Source organism: Sinocyclocheilus grahami, unplaced genomic scaffold, assembly GCF_001515645.1.
Source record: "Sinocyclocheilus grahami isolate Dianchi unplaced genomic scaffold, SAMN03320097.WGS_v1.1 scaffold526.1, whole genome shotgun sequence".
Classification (NCBI taxonomy): Eukaryota; Metazoa; Chordata; class Actinopteri; order Cypriniformes; family Cyprinidae; genus Sinocyclocheilus; species Sinocyclocheilus grahami.
In genome coordinates, this window is record NW_015505705.1 from 616,066 (window position 1) to 634,924 (window position 18,859).

The 18,859-nt window shown below is 37.3% G+C and overlaps 1 protein-coding gene across 1 annotated transcript in view; it reads right to left on the bottom strand.

Annotated features, from left to right (window-relative positions):
• LOC107555183 (FRAS1-related extracellular matrix protein 2-like) overlaps positions 1-18,859 on the bottom strand; it is a 57,930-nt gene that overhangs the window by 2,119 nt on the left and 36,952 nt on the right. Inside the window, exons 7-23 of the mRNA XM_016237900.1 lie at positions 15,475-15,624; positions 14,652-14,861; positions 14,271-14,468; positions 11,987-12,151; positions 11,595-11,777; positions 11,208-11,338; positions 10,957-11,115; positions 9,762-10,065; positions 9,442-9,573; positions 7,874-8,205; positions 4,108-4,300; positions 3,252-3,356; positions 1,528-1,557; positions 1,307-1,434; positions 992-1,126; positions 597-723; positions 113-300 (exon numbers count right to left, since the gene is read on the bottom strand). Of these exons, the coding sequence (XP_016093386.1) occupies positions 113-300; positions 597-723; positions 992-1,126; positions 1,307-1,434; positions 1,528-1,557; positions 3,252-3,356; positions 4,108-4,300; positions 7,874-8,205; positions 9,442-9,573; positions 9,762-10,065; positions 10,957-11,115; positions 11,208-11,338; positions 11,595-11,777; positions 11,987-12,151; positions 14,271-14,468; positions 14,652-14,861; positions 15,475-15,624 (2,870 nt within the window). The remainder of the gene's footprint in view (positions 1-112; positions 301-596; positions 724-991; positions 1,127-1,306; positions 1,435-1,527; positions 1,558-3,251; positions 3,357-4,107; positions 4,301-7,873; positions 8,206-9,441; positions 9,574-9,761; positions 10,066-10,956; positions 11,116-11,207; positions 11,339-11,594; positions 11,778-11,986; positions 12,152-14,270; positions 14,469-14,651; positions 14,862-15,474; positions 15,625-18,859) is intronic.

Genomic DNA, 18,859 nt, shown 5'->3' on the forward strand with positions numbered 1-18,859 from the left:
TATATATATATATATATACAGTATATATATATATATATATTAATTTATTTTCTTTCAGCTTTGTTTCATTTAACAATGACTTACACAATAACGACCCTGCTAACATACTCACAATAATTTTGAATCGGTACAGCAGGGATGGAGAGTCTGCCAGGCATCCAAATTCAGACTTGGCGGGGTTGTATTTAGGAACATATCCATCAGCGCCGGTGCACAGATACACCTTCTCAATGTTACAGTAGAAAGAGTCACCCAAGTTCTGCACAGGGTCCACCATCACCCGTCCATAGATTGTGTCACCTTCAAGAGAACCAGCTCAGTGAAACATAAATCACAAGAATGGCAGTTCTAAAAATTACACACTAACTAGATTGTTTAACTAAGACACATCGCACATCTGCGGAACAACAAACAACTGAAACAAACTAGACTTTTACGTTCTTAAGTGATATTTATCCATGCAAAACTCTGTAACAATACAAGGGTATTGCTATGTGATTTCTAAGGTGTTCCAATGCGTTGGTAGGTGGTTGGTTATATTCACTTAAAGAATTAACCTCTTGAACTGATTAAGTTAGGTGTTTTAGTAGACGTACCCTCAGAGAAAGCTGCATCACTCTCCTGGCCGAAGCCCATAGATCCATTTGACAACCACAACGCCTTCTTAGACAACAGGAACATCTGTGTGCTCAGACTGAACTCCACCGCCACAGGGTCACTCACCTCGAGAAAGTAAAGACAATAATACTTCTTTAGAAGAGCTTGAATTAACTTCTAAAAATAAATTAAAAAATATACAAGAGTATATCTTATTTTATATTATTTATAACACACACACTGGAATCTGTTTGCATTTTGCTGATTTAATACAGTTTTTCTATTACAAATTCTATCAACAACCAGTAGAATGAATATCGGAAATGAAAAGCTAACTTAAATTTGAGAATGTATTTCACTTCTGCTTTACTGACAGAATATTTCTTTAGTTTACCTGCTGAAAGCGGATATCAAGATCAAAAGTAACCGGCTCTCTAGGGTTGCAGACTGGAGGAACGGTGTACTCCACATTCAGCGCTGCTGTACAGGGAATCAACTTCACTGTGTATGTGCCTGAATAATCACGAATCTGCAGGTCACAAACACACAGGCATCATGCAAGTTAGTTTTTCTCAATTGATTTTACTTTAGAACACAGATTTTACATTGGCCATCAAGTGGCGACTCAACACAGCCAGAACTGTTTATCATGAAAAGTAAACGGAAATGTCCTTAAAACCACAAAGTGGGCAAAGAGAGATCCGCTCACAGAAAAGTCTGAGATGAACATCCATTGCTGGACAGGCTGGCTATAGGTCGGCTCAGTCCTAACCACAGTGAGGTTAAAGGTCAAGCCTGGGTGATCTGCACTCAAAACTATGGACTTCACAGAGGATGCTGGGTAATCAGGCAAGATAGCAAGTTAATTGAATCAAATCAAGACATATGTTCAATATACCATTTAAGAGAGACATGATATTTAGATTTTACCTGCAGTCTTCTGACCCCTCAAATTTGCTGCTGGAAAGAAAACAATACGTTCTTGTAATTCATCTTTGCTTCCATAAGAAAAATTTTGATTTATTAATTAATATAACCTTAATATAATTAATACAATTATAAATATATAGCTGCAAGCAGCGATTACTAGGATTCAAGCACTTTAAGGCATTAAAGCAAATATGAAAAAAGACATTGTATTATTTATCAAGCCAGTATCTACCTAAAACAATGATTAAAAAGGGCATTTTTGGCAATTCCAAAATTGCCAACCTGTTTACCTGTTAAAGCGTTACCTATAGTGCAATCTCCATAAAAGTTGCCATGCTTCTTTAGAACCATATGCTGAATGTGCTCACCTAGTTTCATGAAGTTTTGAGTTTTAATTTAGGATTTTTAGGCTTTTGGGTATATTTGGCCAGGCCCTTTTCTAAATGACCCTGTTTTATTTAACCAAAGTTTAAAGATCAACCTTTTTTTGATAATTATTGACCTAGAGAGTCCAGAGAATTGTACTGCAGTGGGTTTTTGAGGATGAGCGAAAAACTTGTGGCCGATTTCTTTCAAATTTTTCACAGACCTTTAGGGCTGTGAGTCAAACAGGCCCATCGAGTTTCGTTCCGATCGGCCTCCATTAACCCGGTCTAATAGGTGCTCGAACTTCATTGGCCATTTGGACACAGACACTGCATGTGAATTTTCAAGTCAATCAGATTAATAGAAACTGTTTTCATGTTTTTGTCCTATTATAACACCACACAGTGGCCAGACACCGCGATTTTTCTCATGCAACCTCGGATTGAGGTCTTATATGTGCGTATTGAGTTTGGTGTAAATATCTCATTCCGTTGAAAAGTTGTAGCTGTTTTTGGAAAAGTGGCCCTGCCTCTTTCAAATGTTTTGGCATCCCTTTGAAACGAGGAGTCGAAAATGCTAGTTTTTTTTTGATAATTATTGAGTCACCCTCCAGATAATTTTTCTAGACTGGTTTGGTTCAGACCGGGCAAAATACCTAGGACTAGTTAGGAAAATAGCTTAACACTTCACCTAAATGTAGCATTTCGTTCATCTTGACCCAAGGATTCAAATGATATAAGACAGTTATGAGCGATTTCGTACTTTTGATAGCTGTAGCGCCCCCATCAGGCTGATCGGGGTGAGCTTTGGTTGCGTTGTAGACTGGGGGATTACTACCATCCCTCAAAGTTTCAGGTCTGGTCTGCCCGATCACTTTTAGATCAGAATACTGATCTTTGAAAAGCTTAACAATTACAACAGAGTTTCAGCGCTATGTGCTTGAACCCCTAATAAGAATGGATATAATTAATAAGATTTCAGAGATGCCAAAACTTACCAGAATGTACCGCTACAAACAACCCTCTGAATCGAGCTTCTGTGCGGAAGTTCACCACAAGCCTTCTTTCGTTCATCTTGACCCAAGGATTCAAATGATATAAGACAGTTATGAGCGATTTCGTACTTTTGATAGCTGTAGCGCCCCCATCAGGCTGATCGGGGTGAGCTTTGGTTGCGTTGTAGACTGGGGGATTACTACCATCCCTCAAAGTTTCAGGTCTGGTCTGCCCGATCACTTTTAGATCAGAATACTGATCTTTAAAAAGCTTAACAATTACAACAGGGTTTCAGCGCTATGTGCTTGAACCCCTAATAAGAATGGATATAATTAATAAGATTTCAGAGATGCCAAAACTTACCAGAATGTACCGCTACAAACAACCCTCTGAATCGAGCTTCTGTGCGGAAGTTCACCACAAGCCTTCCCTGCTCATTAATCCTCATGCTGGTTGGATATAAAGCTCCTGCAGAGAAAATGTGATGATCTTTTCATTATAAATATTGTATGACTTCCCACTTCTAGTTCTAATTTCCACATCCTGAACTAGTTCTGTAATCTTCTACGTGTGACATCTGTATTCCAAGAATATGGGAATTTGGCAGAGATGTGCCCCTCATTTCTATGAGTCAAATATAAAATAAAAATGACAAATTGTACACATAAATAACACAAAACTATTGAAAATAGAATTTTCTATTTACTTTAGTTACTCACTAACTGTTTTAACTCTTCTTAAACATTTACTATAGAAGGGAAATTAGAAAAATTCTGGCCAATTTATCATTAACAATGAAAAGGGGAAAAAATGCTTAAAGCATTTATTATTCTTTGTTGATGTTAGTAAAATGTAATTAGTTTATTGTTTATGTTAATTCACAATGTGTTAATGTTAACAAATACAACTTTTCATTTTAAAACTGCATTAGTAAATGTAGAAATGACCATAACTAATATTAATAAATGCTGTAGAAGAATTTGTCATCATTAATTCATGTTATCTAATATAGCTAACTAACTCTAAAGTGTTACCTTTAAAGCTATCAAAATCTGTCCTATAAAACTTGAAAGATTTTTTTATTCTAATATTTTTCTCATCCTATGGGACAGAAAATTTGCCCTATTTAATTTCCCCAATTTAAGTGTTTTTTTTTTGTTTGTTTTTGTTTTTTAATGGAACATTTCTTTATGGAGATTTGCTCAAGTTCATGACTTGCCTTGCAGTTCTGCCTGAGGAGGGCTGCCGACTCCATCCCTCCACAAGTTGGAAGTGTCATACACAAAGGTGAGGCGCAGTTCAGAATGCAGGTCGAAGTGTTGCCAGCCTCCTGCTCCCACAGGGGAATGAAACACGTATGAGACGTGGAGAGGAACTCGCAGGGTCACGTATGACTGCACCAGGTTCAGCACCTTTCAGAAACACATTCAAATGATACTGAAGATGAATAGCTACAAATAATGCAAAAATACTTTTTAAGATTTAAAAAAGAGCCAGATTCTCCACTAGAGGTTGCTATTAATAAGCACTGGCTGTTTGACAAAGTAAAGTTCATCAATAAGCCAGGATGCATTTTGTCAGAGGAATAGATTAGCTGTCTCAAAGCATTTTGATTGAATGAAACATTTGCTAATTTACATAGTCAATTATAATCAAAATACCAGGCTATAAAAATGTGCTCCTCAAGTAATGAGGCCGGTCTGAACACCTGCTGGACTGGGTTTAATCAAGACGAGAAAAATCCCTATGAACATTGTCAAATTCCCATCCTGAGGGAGGATCAGCAGGATCCAAGCACGTCCTTTAGATGTGTTTTGAATTCATGTCTCGTTTTACGGAGCTATTGCAGACTTTAAGGATTATTTTTGTAATAACATAGATCATTCAGACATTTAGACACTAGATTAGAGGGGGGAGCCATTTAAGCAAGACCTCAAATTCTGAAATGAAATGAATGAATAAAGAACCCCAATGGGTTACGGTGAAGTCAATCTCCTCTTCTATTGAGAACTTTGAGGAACGTGGCAGAATTAAAATCCGAAGAGAGCTACAGCTGTCACTAAGTGGTGCATAATAATGGAAGAAAACAAACTAAAAAAGCCTAAAAGAAGAAACCTACCAATGTTTAAATATTCTAGTTTCCACTCTTATACATGGTCTATAGCAGGGGTGCCCAACCCTATTCCTGGAGATCTACCTTCCTGCATAGTTCCCTTCCAACCCTCATACAACACACCTGTCTGTAATTATCAACTGCTCCTGGAGATCTTAATTAGCTGGTTAAGCTGTGTTTGATCAGGGTTGGAGCTGAACTTTGCAGGAAGGTAGATCTCCAGCAACAGGGTTGGGCACCCCTGGGCTGTGTCTGAAATCGCCCCCTATACCCTCATTCACTATTCCCTACATTAGGTCACTAATTCAGTTCACTAGAATGAGTGAATGAAAACGAGTAGTGAATTCGGACACTGAGTGCACCGGAAGGAATGTTGCTTTTGCATAGTTTGTGCTTGCTGTTTATTAATCATTTGAAATGTGAAATTTAGGCCCCCCTAAATTTGGAATCATATCACACCAAACAATTTTGGGTGAAATCCGCAGTTTGTCCTGTAAACTATGCATATAAAAAAAGAAAAACATCTCCAGCAGCTAAATTCAAATCTGCGTTCGCTGGCTGGCACAGAGCCAGAGACACACACGTTTTTAAAGCACTGCACATTATAATTATATCTATATTATATCCCATGCTATTATGTTGAGTTTATGAATACAAAGACCAATCAGAGGCGTTCAGATGAGTCACCGCTGAAACACTCACTGCTCGCGCTGGCTGACTGCAATCTCTGGCTAATTATCTCATCAGAAACAACAAAGTGAAGATGTACGAATGTAAGTAAGATATTAATTTTACAAATGTAAACAGCTTTAGAGATTATTATGGGAGTTTTTGAGTGTGCTTGAATTTTCTGAACTGAAGTGAAAACGTTCTTTGCTCTCTTTTAGTACAATGAAAGTGTTATAGGTTAATTAGTAACTTACAATGTTTTTATTAACTTCACATTAAATACAAAGTCAGTCATATTAAATATATTTAATAGTATGACACTCTATCTGGTACTTAAGTAAAAAGACAAATTTTTATGCAAAGTTAATAGATTAATACTATTAGGCTACTTTACTGGAGAATTTACATAATCTATAAAGGTGCAAAATGCATTTACTTGCACATATTTGAGAATCGAGATATTTCATGATATATTTTGGAAATATAAAAAAATAAAACCCCTGCTGAATAAAACATGGTTATATGTAATGGTTTTACTGGTTATAATGGGACTTGTATTTGTTTTAAGGGAAACTGTAATGGACCCTGTTGGCCTCTACTTGTAATAGGTTGCCTTCTATTGGTGGCTTGTTAAAACCAATAAATCCTAATGGAATATGTCCCAAAACACACTACAGAAAACCATTTTTAATGGTTTTAATTGTTAAAAATTGATTGTTTGTAATGTTATTTGGCCGTGTTGTACATTATGCTGTAAGCAATGGATGAGCGCTTTGTAAAACTGAGCGGGGATTGATTATTCAGCTGCGGGCGACGACAACTGGCGAGATGCGGGAATTCATTCGGCGCGTGACTCTCACGGTGCATTATGGGGATTCTCTAGCCGTTGAGCGTGCGTGCACCAGTTGTACACTCGTTTTTTGCAGTGCATTGTGGGATTGAATGAGTGCACTCGAGAACGTCCACTATGGTTTCGGACACCACTAAAAATGGCTGTTCCCTCAAATAGTGCCCTATTTAAGGGTATAGGGGGCGATTTCGGACACAGCCCCGGTCTATAGTATAGCATATGACTGGTACCAAAACACATACAGGTGAAGCCAGGAAACGAAATTATGGACTAAATCCACACCACATTCTCATTTTCTGCTTAAATCAGATGTCCTTTTAAATCAGGCATATTTTGCTCCTTAACTTTATACAGATACAGCATTATACATATTTCATAATAGCTTTTAATTGATTAATTTTGCACCATTTAGTGTAATACTTAATATAATATAGTTCCTACTTTTTTATGGCAAGTATGCAGTTATCTGTCGAATGTTGTGTAAGATTTATTTAAAAAAAGTCAGAATTGACAAAAAAAAAAAAATCACGTGATTTCCAGCCTGAATGCATCAGATTTATTTCCAAATATGCTAATGTTAAAACATTTTTTGTATTGTTTTTTAATTAAGTCTTTTGTTCACCAAGGCTGCATTTATTTGATAAAAAATACAGTACAAATAGTAATATTGTGTCTATTTGAATATATTTAAAAATGTAATTGATTCCTGTGATGTCAAAGTAATTTAATGTAATTTATTCCTGTGAATTTTTAGCATCATTACTCCAGTCTTCAGTGTCACATGGTCCTTCAGAAATCATTCTAATATGCTGATTTGCTGCTCAAGAAACATTTCTTATTATAATCAATGTTTAAAAAACATTTTGCTGCTTAATATTTTTGTGGCAACTATGATATTTTTTCCCCCAGGATTCTTTTGAAGAATCAAAAGAACAGCATTTATTAAAAATGGAAACCTTTTGTAACATTATAAATGCCTTTACCATCACTTTCATTAATTCTTGTTGAATAATTAATATGATAATAATTTACAAACATAAAACAAAAAAAATACTGACCCCCAAACTTGTGAACGACGTGAGGGAGAAAAAAAATCAATTTTGGGCCACTTTTACGATGTGAACTCAACTTATTGGAGTTTTAATATGATCTGGCTAAAACTGTGATGTAAATGCGTCTACAGGAGTGAAGAGATGTGAAGAGGTAAATGAGGAATCAGAATATCTATTGTCTTCTAAAACCTAGGAATTCTTTTACGTGAGTTCCTTTAGCTCTAGGACAAGAACAGTTGCAATTTATGAACCACTAATCATTAGAATTCAGAGGATTCTAACAGTGGTGACGATGTCTTACCTGCCCATCTGTTCCGATCGTTCCCCCGCAGTCTGTGAGCAGCTCAGACATGTCATAATAACTCACAAACTCCCACAGACAGGCCTCCAAGTTCAGGTTCTTGTAGAAGCGTAGAGTGCTCTGGCCTCTGAGGACGGGGCTGTATTGATACGGCAGAGTCTCTCCGATACTCTCTATATTCCGGGTGGCCTTGGTTAGAAAGCCATGTCGTGTAGACACCTCATTAAAGTCCAGCAGATTGGAGCACCTGTGGTTTCCCACGCGAGTGCCATCGGGGCTCAGAGTCAGCTCAAAATTTGACAGCGCACGAGTGGAGACCACAGGGAGCATGCCTGGACCACACCACACAGAAAATACATGACAATTAACAATCTAAAATCACTTTCATAATATTGCCTTGGTTAAGAAGAATATGTCATACTACTACTAATAAGATATAGCACTGAAATATGAATCTGAAAAAGAAAAATCTGAATCTTATGAGGTTTAGAAGCATTACCTGACAATATTTAAAGATATAGTTCATCCCGAAATGACAATTTTCTCATTATTTGCTCACTATGTTCCTGTATGTTATTTACTTTAAACACAAAAAGGAGATATTTTGAAGAATGTACATGCTTCTCTTTTCTAACAACATATCAGCAATCAAAACAACTAAAAATACCATAAAAGTAATTAGTACAACTTTTATGCACTATTTTCCTTATGTTTTAAAACCATATACACAAACTTGAACACCATACTTAAATGTTAGTGCAAATGTGATTTGATAGCTACTGCACACAGGAAGATTTTCACTTAATTATGTCTTAAATTTTCATCTTTTCCTTACACTATATTCCTACTCTTCTAAAACCATATGGTAGATTTGTGTATGAGTTATATGGACTACATTTATAGTGTTGTTTTTTGGACAATCTAAAAAAACAACACTATAAATGAACATTTTATAGCTTTCCATTCTTGGGCAATCTTCAAAAGTGTATCTTGTTGTGTTCACAGAAGAAATAAAGTCTTTCAGGTTTGAAATAACATGAGGATGAGTAAATGATGATAGAATATTCACTTTTATCTGGAATAATTGTTAAATTGTTAATTTTGCCTGCAGAAAAGGTAGTTATCTCAGGGTGTCACTATGCTATGGAAAAGTACAGTTAAAAGCAAACAGCTTTTGATGAGTTAGGAAGGTAAAATTAATGCAACCATATTTAGTCAAATGGCCTAGATTTCTGGCATGAAACTAGAGACAATTTCCCCCTAAATACTTTAAAATACTTTGCACCCTTTTATTATTTTCTTCCCAGACATCATTTTGATGGAAGACAAATGTGATTTTGATGGAAAATGTTGTTGGCAAATGTGTGACATGACACTTTATGTTTATGCATCATTCAGACTTTGATTTAGGCTTTTGAAGAGAGCTGTAATATTTAGTTTTGACAGCAGATGCATAAATCCAGCAAGAATGCCAGCTTTTCCCCCAAGGGATATGTGAGAGGGGTTTGTCTCAGAGGGGCTGAACTAAGCAAACAACCTGGCAGCCAGAGGGGAAATAATTCTCTCACCGTCTATGTGGGGCATGGTGACAGTAAGCTTGATGAGATTGGCATATTCAGGGTCTTCGGCGCCTGTATAACGCAGTTTGGCAGAAAAGGGCTCAGCACCTACTGTGCCCAATTTACGTGGCTGGCACATCCCTGCCCAGGAACATCAAAGACATGAAACATTACTTGAAGCATATTACCACCTACTGACAGTCTAATTCCACTTTGCAAATAGCATATTATAACCAGCAGCTCAGGAAAAGCATAATGTCCTTTGGTGCCGCTATACAAAGCAAAGCATTTTTATATGGTTTCACTTAATGTGATGCTTTCGGGCTCACCTTCCTCCATGCTAATAGACACAATGGGGCTGCTCAGCTCCAACCCCTCATCCCCATTAGAATTCACGGCACGGGCCGCGCACTGCACTCTAGAACCCACTTGGAAGTAAATGGAGTCGAGGGTGATCATCTTGGAGGAAGTAAAGAAGGTATCAAAGTCTGCCTCTCTCATGGGGCTGGTGACACCATCTGGACCACTGGGGGCGCTAATAAGCCATCGGAAACGAGTCAGTGTGTCGTTGATGTGTTCGCTAATGCAGATGGAGCCTGTTTTGTCATAGTCTGGATATTTGGGATTGCAGGCCTGGATAAGTCAGAGAAATAAACAAGCACAAGAAAATGAAAACACTACATTTTAAAATACAAAATACCATTCGATTAAAAAAATTACAATTATTAGATTAAAAAAGAAAGAAATACAGCAAGGATGAATGCTGCTATTTTGAACTTGCATCAAGGTTTTCACAAAAATGAAAGATTTATAATAAGAAGTGTTTTTTGAGTACAATGATTTCTGAAGGATCATGTGACACTGAAGACTGGAGTAATGGATGCTGAAAATTCAGCTTTGCCATCACAGTAATAAATTACATTTGAAAGTATATTCAAATAGAAAAGTTATTATGAAGTGTAATAATGTTTCAAAATATATTTTTGATCAATTGTTAAAGTTTTTTCAAAAACGCCCAAAAAAACAACATCACCAAAAAATGTACCAAACCCAAACTTTTAAACCGTAGTGTACATATAATATAATATAATAATATGGTAATCACTGAATACCATGGTACACATAAGAGGGAACCACAATTTTACCATCACTGTCCTGTGGTACCATCACCATACTTTTTTACACCACAAACTTCACACACAACAGACTTCGGTTTAATTATTTATCACAGGAAAGAACACGGAGGATTTGAAACATTAAACATTGTGTTTCTTGTGCTCTTTCTTAAGTTCTAATGGTGTAAAAAAAAAAAAAACAATCAATGAAGCCTATATCACTACAATATATATAGCTTAAGATTTGAAAAATCTTTATAATCTTTTTCATTCACTTGTACTTCAAGGACCTATTAAAAACCTGATAAAAATGACCACGCATTAAAAATGAATATATGAATGATGCTGGTCCCAAGTAAGTTGGGAAATGTTCTGAGGACCTTCTCACTTTTTCTTCTGACAAACATACCGTGACGCAGATGACTGGGTATCCAGCGGGTAGGTGGGCATTTTTTTTTGTTCTTCTGACATCATCATAGTGAAGCAGTGACACAACATGAGGCAGTGAAGGGAATGTGACGTCAGCCATACTGTTGGCCTCCTCAATGTACACTATGGCTTTAGTCATCTGCCAATATAAGAGACACAGATTTTCAATTTACATGAACTATGTATTAAACTCCAGATACGAAGAACATACCACCACATACCATTTCTCACCTGGATTTCAGCAACCATATTCTCATCTGGCTTCAGATGGACAGTGAAGGACTCTCTCATCTCTCTTACACCATCAAACAAAACCTCCACGTCCACTACATGCTCGATCTCACCAGCTTTAAATTCAACATCTGCGCACACACAGACACACACACAAAATATATGATTACATCCACTAAAATAAAAACACGCCTGACGTTTCTTCTCCTAAATACTTCCACACCTGATTGCATTTGTCATTTGCATCCTGAACTCTATATAACCTGGTGTAGACAGGAAGTGCATGCATGTGGAAGCAGCTTGGAGCCACCTGCCAATCTACAAAGGATAATTAGATGCGGCATATTCAAAATGCAAATGACCCGCTCTGGTCTCCAGAAGCCTCACCGAGGGAGATGGGATGGTAGTCTTCTCCAGATATGGCAGAGCCATCTTTCGTGTGCACCCTCACCAGGGACACTTTCGAAATGTCTCCTGTCCTGCGGATGGGGATCTTCACCAACGTCATCTGCCCCGACTCTTTTGGCTCACTAATACTGAACTTTGTCTCGGCAAACTTGATGATGGGCTCTGAGAGAGGAAGATGAGAAAGACAGATGAGAATTGAGAAGTTTTTGTTCATTAAAGGATTCTTAGCCAAAAGAGCATCTGTTTAGTCAGTTTACTGAAGTTTGACCCAAATTCTAGAAATCTGAACCTAAATGTCAGGTATTTATTTATCTAAAGTGTATTTCAAATGAGAACTGCTTTGATGAAAAATGTTTTTGCTTCTTCCTTACTGTCAGTGTTGTCCTTGATCTTGATAAGCGTTTCATTCTGGGTGCCTATGGACGCTCCGTATGGCGAGTCGCTCTTCGCGCTCCCCAGAAGCAGCCTAAGTTCCTCCTCCTCCTCATGAATCGAATCATCCACCAGCTTCAGCACACATGGTTTTTCAGACTCACCTAGGGACCAAAACATGGAGACCAAAGTCTGAACGAAGAAAACACCTCAACTTTTTTTCACTGTTCAAAAAATTCATTAAAAAAGCTAAACTGACATCGCCTTACGATTAGGCAGTCATTATTAATTCAAGTTTAATTCACTCACCTATTTCTTCGTTTATTTGTTTCTTCAGTCATTCAATTCTTTGTTCATTAATTTTAATTTCTATTAGGTTATTTAGTTCTTTATTTGTTAATTTGTTTTTCATTCATTAATTACTTTGTACATTTATTTGTTCCTTTGTGTTCATTCTTTATTCAGTTGCAGCTTCCCAAAAGAAAGATTAGACTCTGAACAGCCTAAACAAGTCATCAGTAATTCGAATCCCACTTCTGTGGGATTCTGTGTATTACCCGTGACGTGTAGTTTTTTTTTTGCAGAATTCTAGCCTATGTTCTACGTTGGCCAGCCACAAACAACTTGACCCGCCCTCAGCCACTGTAGCTTGTTTGTGTGGTTAACATCATGTCGAGAAATGCCGTGTCCTATTTTGTGAAAGTAAATTCATTTTATTTTCACTTCCGAAAGATGAGGCTGCAAAAAAATCTATGGTTAAAATTCATCTTTTACACTGTACAGCAGTACAATCTCAATCTTTTTTGTGTTCCCGTCATTTTACTGACGATTGCTTCTCTAATCTCGGGGATTCACAAACGTTTGCTCTTGAAAGATGGATCAGTACCCAGTTTACCTGGACCAGCTGGCTCCACTGAATCACAACCTGTAAGTGTGATAAATAATAGATGTTTATATTTTCTATGGAGCATTCAAAATACGGAACTATGGAAATGGGTGTATCATTTCCGACACGCGCTGTACGCGGTAGACCAATCACAACAGACTGGGCCATCTGATCAATCAGTGCAGAGTAGGCTCACACAAAGAATGGGTTTAGAGAGACTGAATCTTAGAACTGTTTTTAACGAATCGTTTGAGAATAGTTGGAAAATGAGGTGATATTAAATGCATATTTTGAGAAAACAAAATGCGACCTTGCATGCAGGAAAACCTATTGTAGGAGACTCCCAAAACAATATTAGGAACCTTAAAAATGACATAATAGGGGCACTTTAATTCATGTGTTCATTCATTAATTTGTTTATTAATTCACGTATTCCTTTATTAATTTGGTCGTTCATTTACGAAGTGGTTCATTATTTGTTTGTTCATTCATTCATTAACCTGTTCACTGCTGGTTTGTTTATTCAATCATTCATTAATTCATTTGTTTACTGTTTTACTGGCTTGTTCACACCGGGACGAATATCGTGTGCGATTATCGCCGACGTTTAATGCCTAGTGACTAAACAAAGGGCGCCAATGTGAGTGTGCACACCGACGCACAAAACGCGAGGCGTAAAAGCGTCATTTTTTAAAAAACGCCTTGGGCTCGTTTTTTTGGTTTGATGCGCCGCGTTAAAAACAGGCCGACCAATGAGATTGGCGCTTTTGTTCACGTGCCTGGAGCTGCTGAAGTTACAGTAAAACACGACTTGGTGGCGCTCAAGCACAAAACGGTCTTGCCGAGCACACATTGATACCTAACGACAAAGAGGAAGTAAGTAGACCAAGAAGATGCATCGAGGCAAGATGAATGTAGACCTGCTGGTCTCATTGGTGTCTGAACACAAAGGGCTTTATGACTAACGCGACAGCGACTACAAAAATCTCGATAAGAGGGAGTTGTTATGGAGAGGAATTGCAGATCAAATAGGATTCGATGTGTACCGGGGTATTTCTGTTTTTCATTAAGCCCCATCTAATGTCAGGGAGTGAATTTGCACGTTCACTCGGCTCATCGCCTGCGAAAATCGCTTGGGTATGAACACAAGAGACGCGTCGAAAAACGTCGGCGATAATCACGTGCGTTAAACGTCCCGGTGTGTACGAGGCTTTAGTTTTGTTGTTCATTAATTTATTTGCTCATTGTTTATTTGTTCATTCAATTATTTCATTTGTTTCTTCATACATTTTGTTTGTTCAATTCATGCGTTCATTCATTCCTTTGTTCGTTCATTCATTTAATTGTACTTCCCTCCATTCCATTCCACTTCACCTCTTACATAAAAGGCTATTTACCAGGCAAGAAAGTTACGATGGAAGTGTCAGTGTTGGGTCTCTCATCGAAGTCGGACACCACCTGTGCAGAGCCCTGCCGGGTGTAGCAACGTACAGTGGACTTGTGTCTGATGTCTCCGCTGCGGTGTACCATTGCAGTGATGTGACCTTCACTCTCCTCTGCTGTCATCACAGCCTGTTTAAACTGCACTTTTGGCACTGAAGAAAGAGAACAAACAAATCCAAATGCTCTAATATAACAGTCCTCCACATCAAGGACAAAAACTAGTGATAATTGGGTCATTCATTCTGTGGGTGACAGACAAGTCTATGAAACAGTATATACACATGTGTATGTGTCGCAGTCACAATTTGTTAGAACATTTTTTCAAAAATACTCACAGTCTGAAATGGAGTCATTGATAAAGATCGTGACTTTTGCTGGCTCTCCCAGAATTCCATTGGAGGGCATCCGGAGAATAAGCTCAAATCTCTCTGTCCCTTCCAGAACAGGCTGGCCTAGGTCATCCAGGATGGTGACCCAGACCGTCTGCATGCTCACGCCCGGTGCAAACTCCAAGTTTCTGCTGATTCCCACATAGTCCACCCCCGCTAACAGATGAACACACAGAAAAAAGGCTCAGAGAGTGGTCAGACGATATTTAACGGCAGAAGCACAGGATGCTCACTTTCGATTAATCCTCTCTTAAGAGAGACTGCTGTTGTGGCTTTTTTTTTTTTTTGAGGGATCGATGTACAGTATAGAGCTTACAGCTTAAGTTTGGGTTGACTGCACAGAGGACACAGATGAACATAGTTTTTTTATTTCAGCTTTGCTGAGAGCTCCAAGCTGCATTTTTGATGCCACACATCATTTGTTCAAGGACCTAGCCATAATATTCAATAATGCTAGCTGATAACTCTCACATTGATGAAATACCTTCGGCCATTAGTTTGTTTGCAGAGAAAAAAACAACAACTGGATATACAGTACAGGACTTTAAAAGAAGAGGACTTTTTTTTTACAAATTTGTAGCATTTAAACTTTCCAAAACAAGTCAGGTTTCCTCAACCAAAAAAAAATTTAATTAAAATGAACTCTACATCTATGGCTTTTATATGTAAATGAACTGTTATTATTCGTTAACAACTTTGCATATTGTATAAAATGAGTAACAATGCTGGTTAGGATGGATTACTGGGAAAATCAAATGGTATCACACACCTTCAGCAGAAACAGGGTCTGTTTTGCGGGACCTCACAGTGACCGTAGCTTTTTTAGAAAGATCTGTCCCTGTCCTCCACACATGTACTTCAACGTGGCCGTCGCTCTCATCGGCGTGACACTCCTGATTGCTGAAATAGAACACGGGAGCTGTGGGGGAGAATAAGCCAAAAAGGTAAACATAAACTTCCATGAATAATGAGTTTCAATGAATTGGTTTTTCCATGACTGTTCCAGTCATTCGTAATCACTGAATAAGAATTTTGAAAAAGCATTCAAATTTGATGTTAAATTCTAGTTTATTTATGTTTAATGCTATAGTGTTTTCTTACATATTTTTTTTATATCTAAACATAACTTCTTTTGAAGGATATGAAAATATGTGAGCCTATAAAATCCAATTAAATATGTTCAAAAGTTTCACTTCTAATGTTCGCAGTTCCAAAAGTGTAATATTAAACCAAATTAAAAAGCATTTTAGAGCAGAATATGACAAGATAAGATACAGAATGTTAATGATTTTTCCATGACCTTTAAGATTGATTAATTTAAGTGATATTTTCAGATATATATTCCATAAGCACAGGAACCCTGTTGATTGCAATTAGTGAAATTGTAATACATGTGCCAATCCTCAAAATCAACCCTTCCTCCTTTTTTGTTGTGGCATACAAGAACACCTTATTATTTACATTTAATTGTAACGGTGGAGAAAAACCCTTGAATAAATCATGTACTGAATAGTAAATCAACCTCCTACCAAGTAATAAAAGCTGTATGACAGCTAAAACCAGCTCGGTTTCATAACCAGCAGCTTCACCATCTCAACACCAAGGTTCAGTTTGCTGACTGAACAGTGGACGACGGTTTCCACGACAACAAACTGACAGCTTGTATGGAAGTTTGTGTTTTTCTCACCCGCGGCGTCTAAGAGCAGAGGTCTCTGGGAGAGGATTCAACAGCTGCCATCACACATTATCTACAGGAAGCCACTTACAAAGAAACGCCTGTAACCTCTCTGTTCAGAACAGGTTTAATATGAACAGATTTATCTTCATTCAGCATACAAGTAATGAATACCAATAAATACTTACCCTGAACTAAGATTTTGTGGATGTTTCTGTATGTCTGTGAAAACTAACGGACCAAAACACATTTTGGAACTATGGCCTATTAAAAATCATTTTCATAACTGAAACAAAGCCGAAATAAAATATAGATATTAAATGAAAACCTTAAATGAAAATGAGAAATGTTGACTTGGCATCTAAAATTACTGAAATAATAATAATAATAATAATAATAACTGAAATAAAAATGTATGCAAAACTATGGAAGCTTGTTTCCAACAAAAACAAAAACGGTAATTGCGACTTTTTATCACACAAGTCTGACTTGCGAGTTCTGACTTTTTTCTCTCAGAATTGTGTGATATAAACTTGCAATTGACTTTTTTCTCAGGATTGTGTTTATATCTCGCGATTCTGACTTAATAACAAGCAACTGCAAGTATTGTGAGATATAAACTCGCCGTTGTAAGAAAATAGTCAGAAAACAGTCTTTTTTACCCTCTAAATTGGACTATCGTAACTTGCAACTGCGAGTTTACATCTCACAATTCTGAGAAAAGTCAGAATTGCGAGAAAAAGTAAAAATTGCAAGATATAAACTCACAATTATGAGGAAAAAAGTCTGAATTGCAAGGAAAAAAGTCAGAATGGCGAGTTTATATCTCACACTTTCAACTTTGTTTCTCACAATTGCGAGTTTATATCACGTAATTTAGAGATAAAACGTCATGATTACCTTTTTTATTTATTGGCGGAAACAGAACTAAACAGAAATATAAATAAAGTAAACAGAATATAAATAAAATTGTTCATCTAAACACAAATATAAACAAAAATGACAAATGCACTAAAACTACAATTAAAGTGACTAAAAATACAACTTAAAATATCAAAATAACAGCTAAAATCTCAGTGCTTGAAAATTTAAAACACTGACATTAAGACATTTTCTTGTAATTGGCCATGAAAAAGGTGCTAAAGTATTGTGAGTGATTTCAAGGGTGTTGCTATTTGGTTGCTAAGGTATTCTGAGCATTTGTTGCCATGTTGTTGCTAGATGAATTCTAACTGGCACAGGTCTCTGAAGTTTTTTTTAAAGCACAAACATTGTAATACAATTGTTTTAAAATGATTCAATTGTTGAAAATGAGGGGAAGCATAAAAAAAAAAGAATTAGTGTGTTGAAATATTCACAGCCACATGAGACGAAGGGTGACGCTGAAGGTTAAAGCCCCTCAGGGTAAAATCTCAAGCTGTATTATATTTTGATACACAGGCGGAAGCTTCAAGCAAGCCTATTTCAGGACTTATCACATCATACTTGAACTGTGCTGAATCATCCGAGCGTTATCACACTCAGTAGGGCTAATGAGGGATGATTCATGCACAAAGCAGATGAATGATGGCATCTGCACCACAGAGAGCAAACTTGCACAGGATTCACTTTTATGAAGCAGATACAGTCCATATGGATATAGGCACACGGGGAACATTCATATCCAGATGTCCAAACAAAGAATTGATTAGACGGACACATTATCACCTGCACTGTTAGATTCATATTCCAATTATCAAAAGTCGCTTGTGTTCATACAAAACATTCATTATTTTGGTAAATATTTGTGGCTATCTCCCCCGAGAGGTCTTTTTCCAATCAAAATCTCAGCACGTTACGTCTATTTCCGAGAGCCTGTTCTCAGGCACGAGTCTGTCAGAGCTTTTTAAAGCTTCAGGTGACTGATAAAAAGTCTGTGTGTTCTCCGATTCTGGAAACTCATGTTTGAACTCGTCGGTAGCATGGAGTGCGGATGGGCTTTTGCAGTTTTGACAGCTTTGTGAAACATCTTTCAGAAAACTAAGTTGGAAAAGGAGGTGGGAAGCATTGAGATTCGTGTGGTATTTAGTTGTATCTGTCAAAAACTGAAACTATTTTTACACTTCAAGGGAAAATAAGATTATAAATTACTGTTAACAGGGAACAGATTTTGAAAAGAGACATCAAAAAGGTGTTTTTGGCATGTAGAATTTTTCTGTGTGACATCCTTGCATATTAAGCATAGCTGAACTGTGGGGTTCGTAGTGAAACCAACACAGGGAATCATGGGCTGCTTCTCATTATTGTGGTTAGATCAATAGATTCTGCTTCTAGAAATTAAACGAACATTTGCTGTGAGAAAATAATAGCCCTTATTTCTTCTAAATAACAGCTACTAAAAAGCATTTAGAAACTAACAACAACTACCATGGCGATGAGTAAACCCCCCCCCCCCCCCCCCCCACCACACTCCACCAACACCCCGCCTCTCTCTCCACGC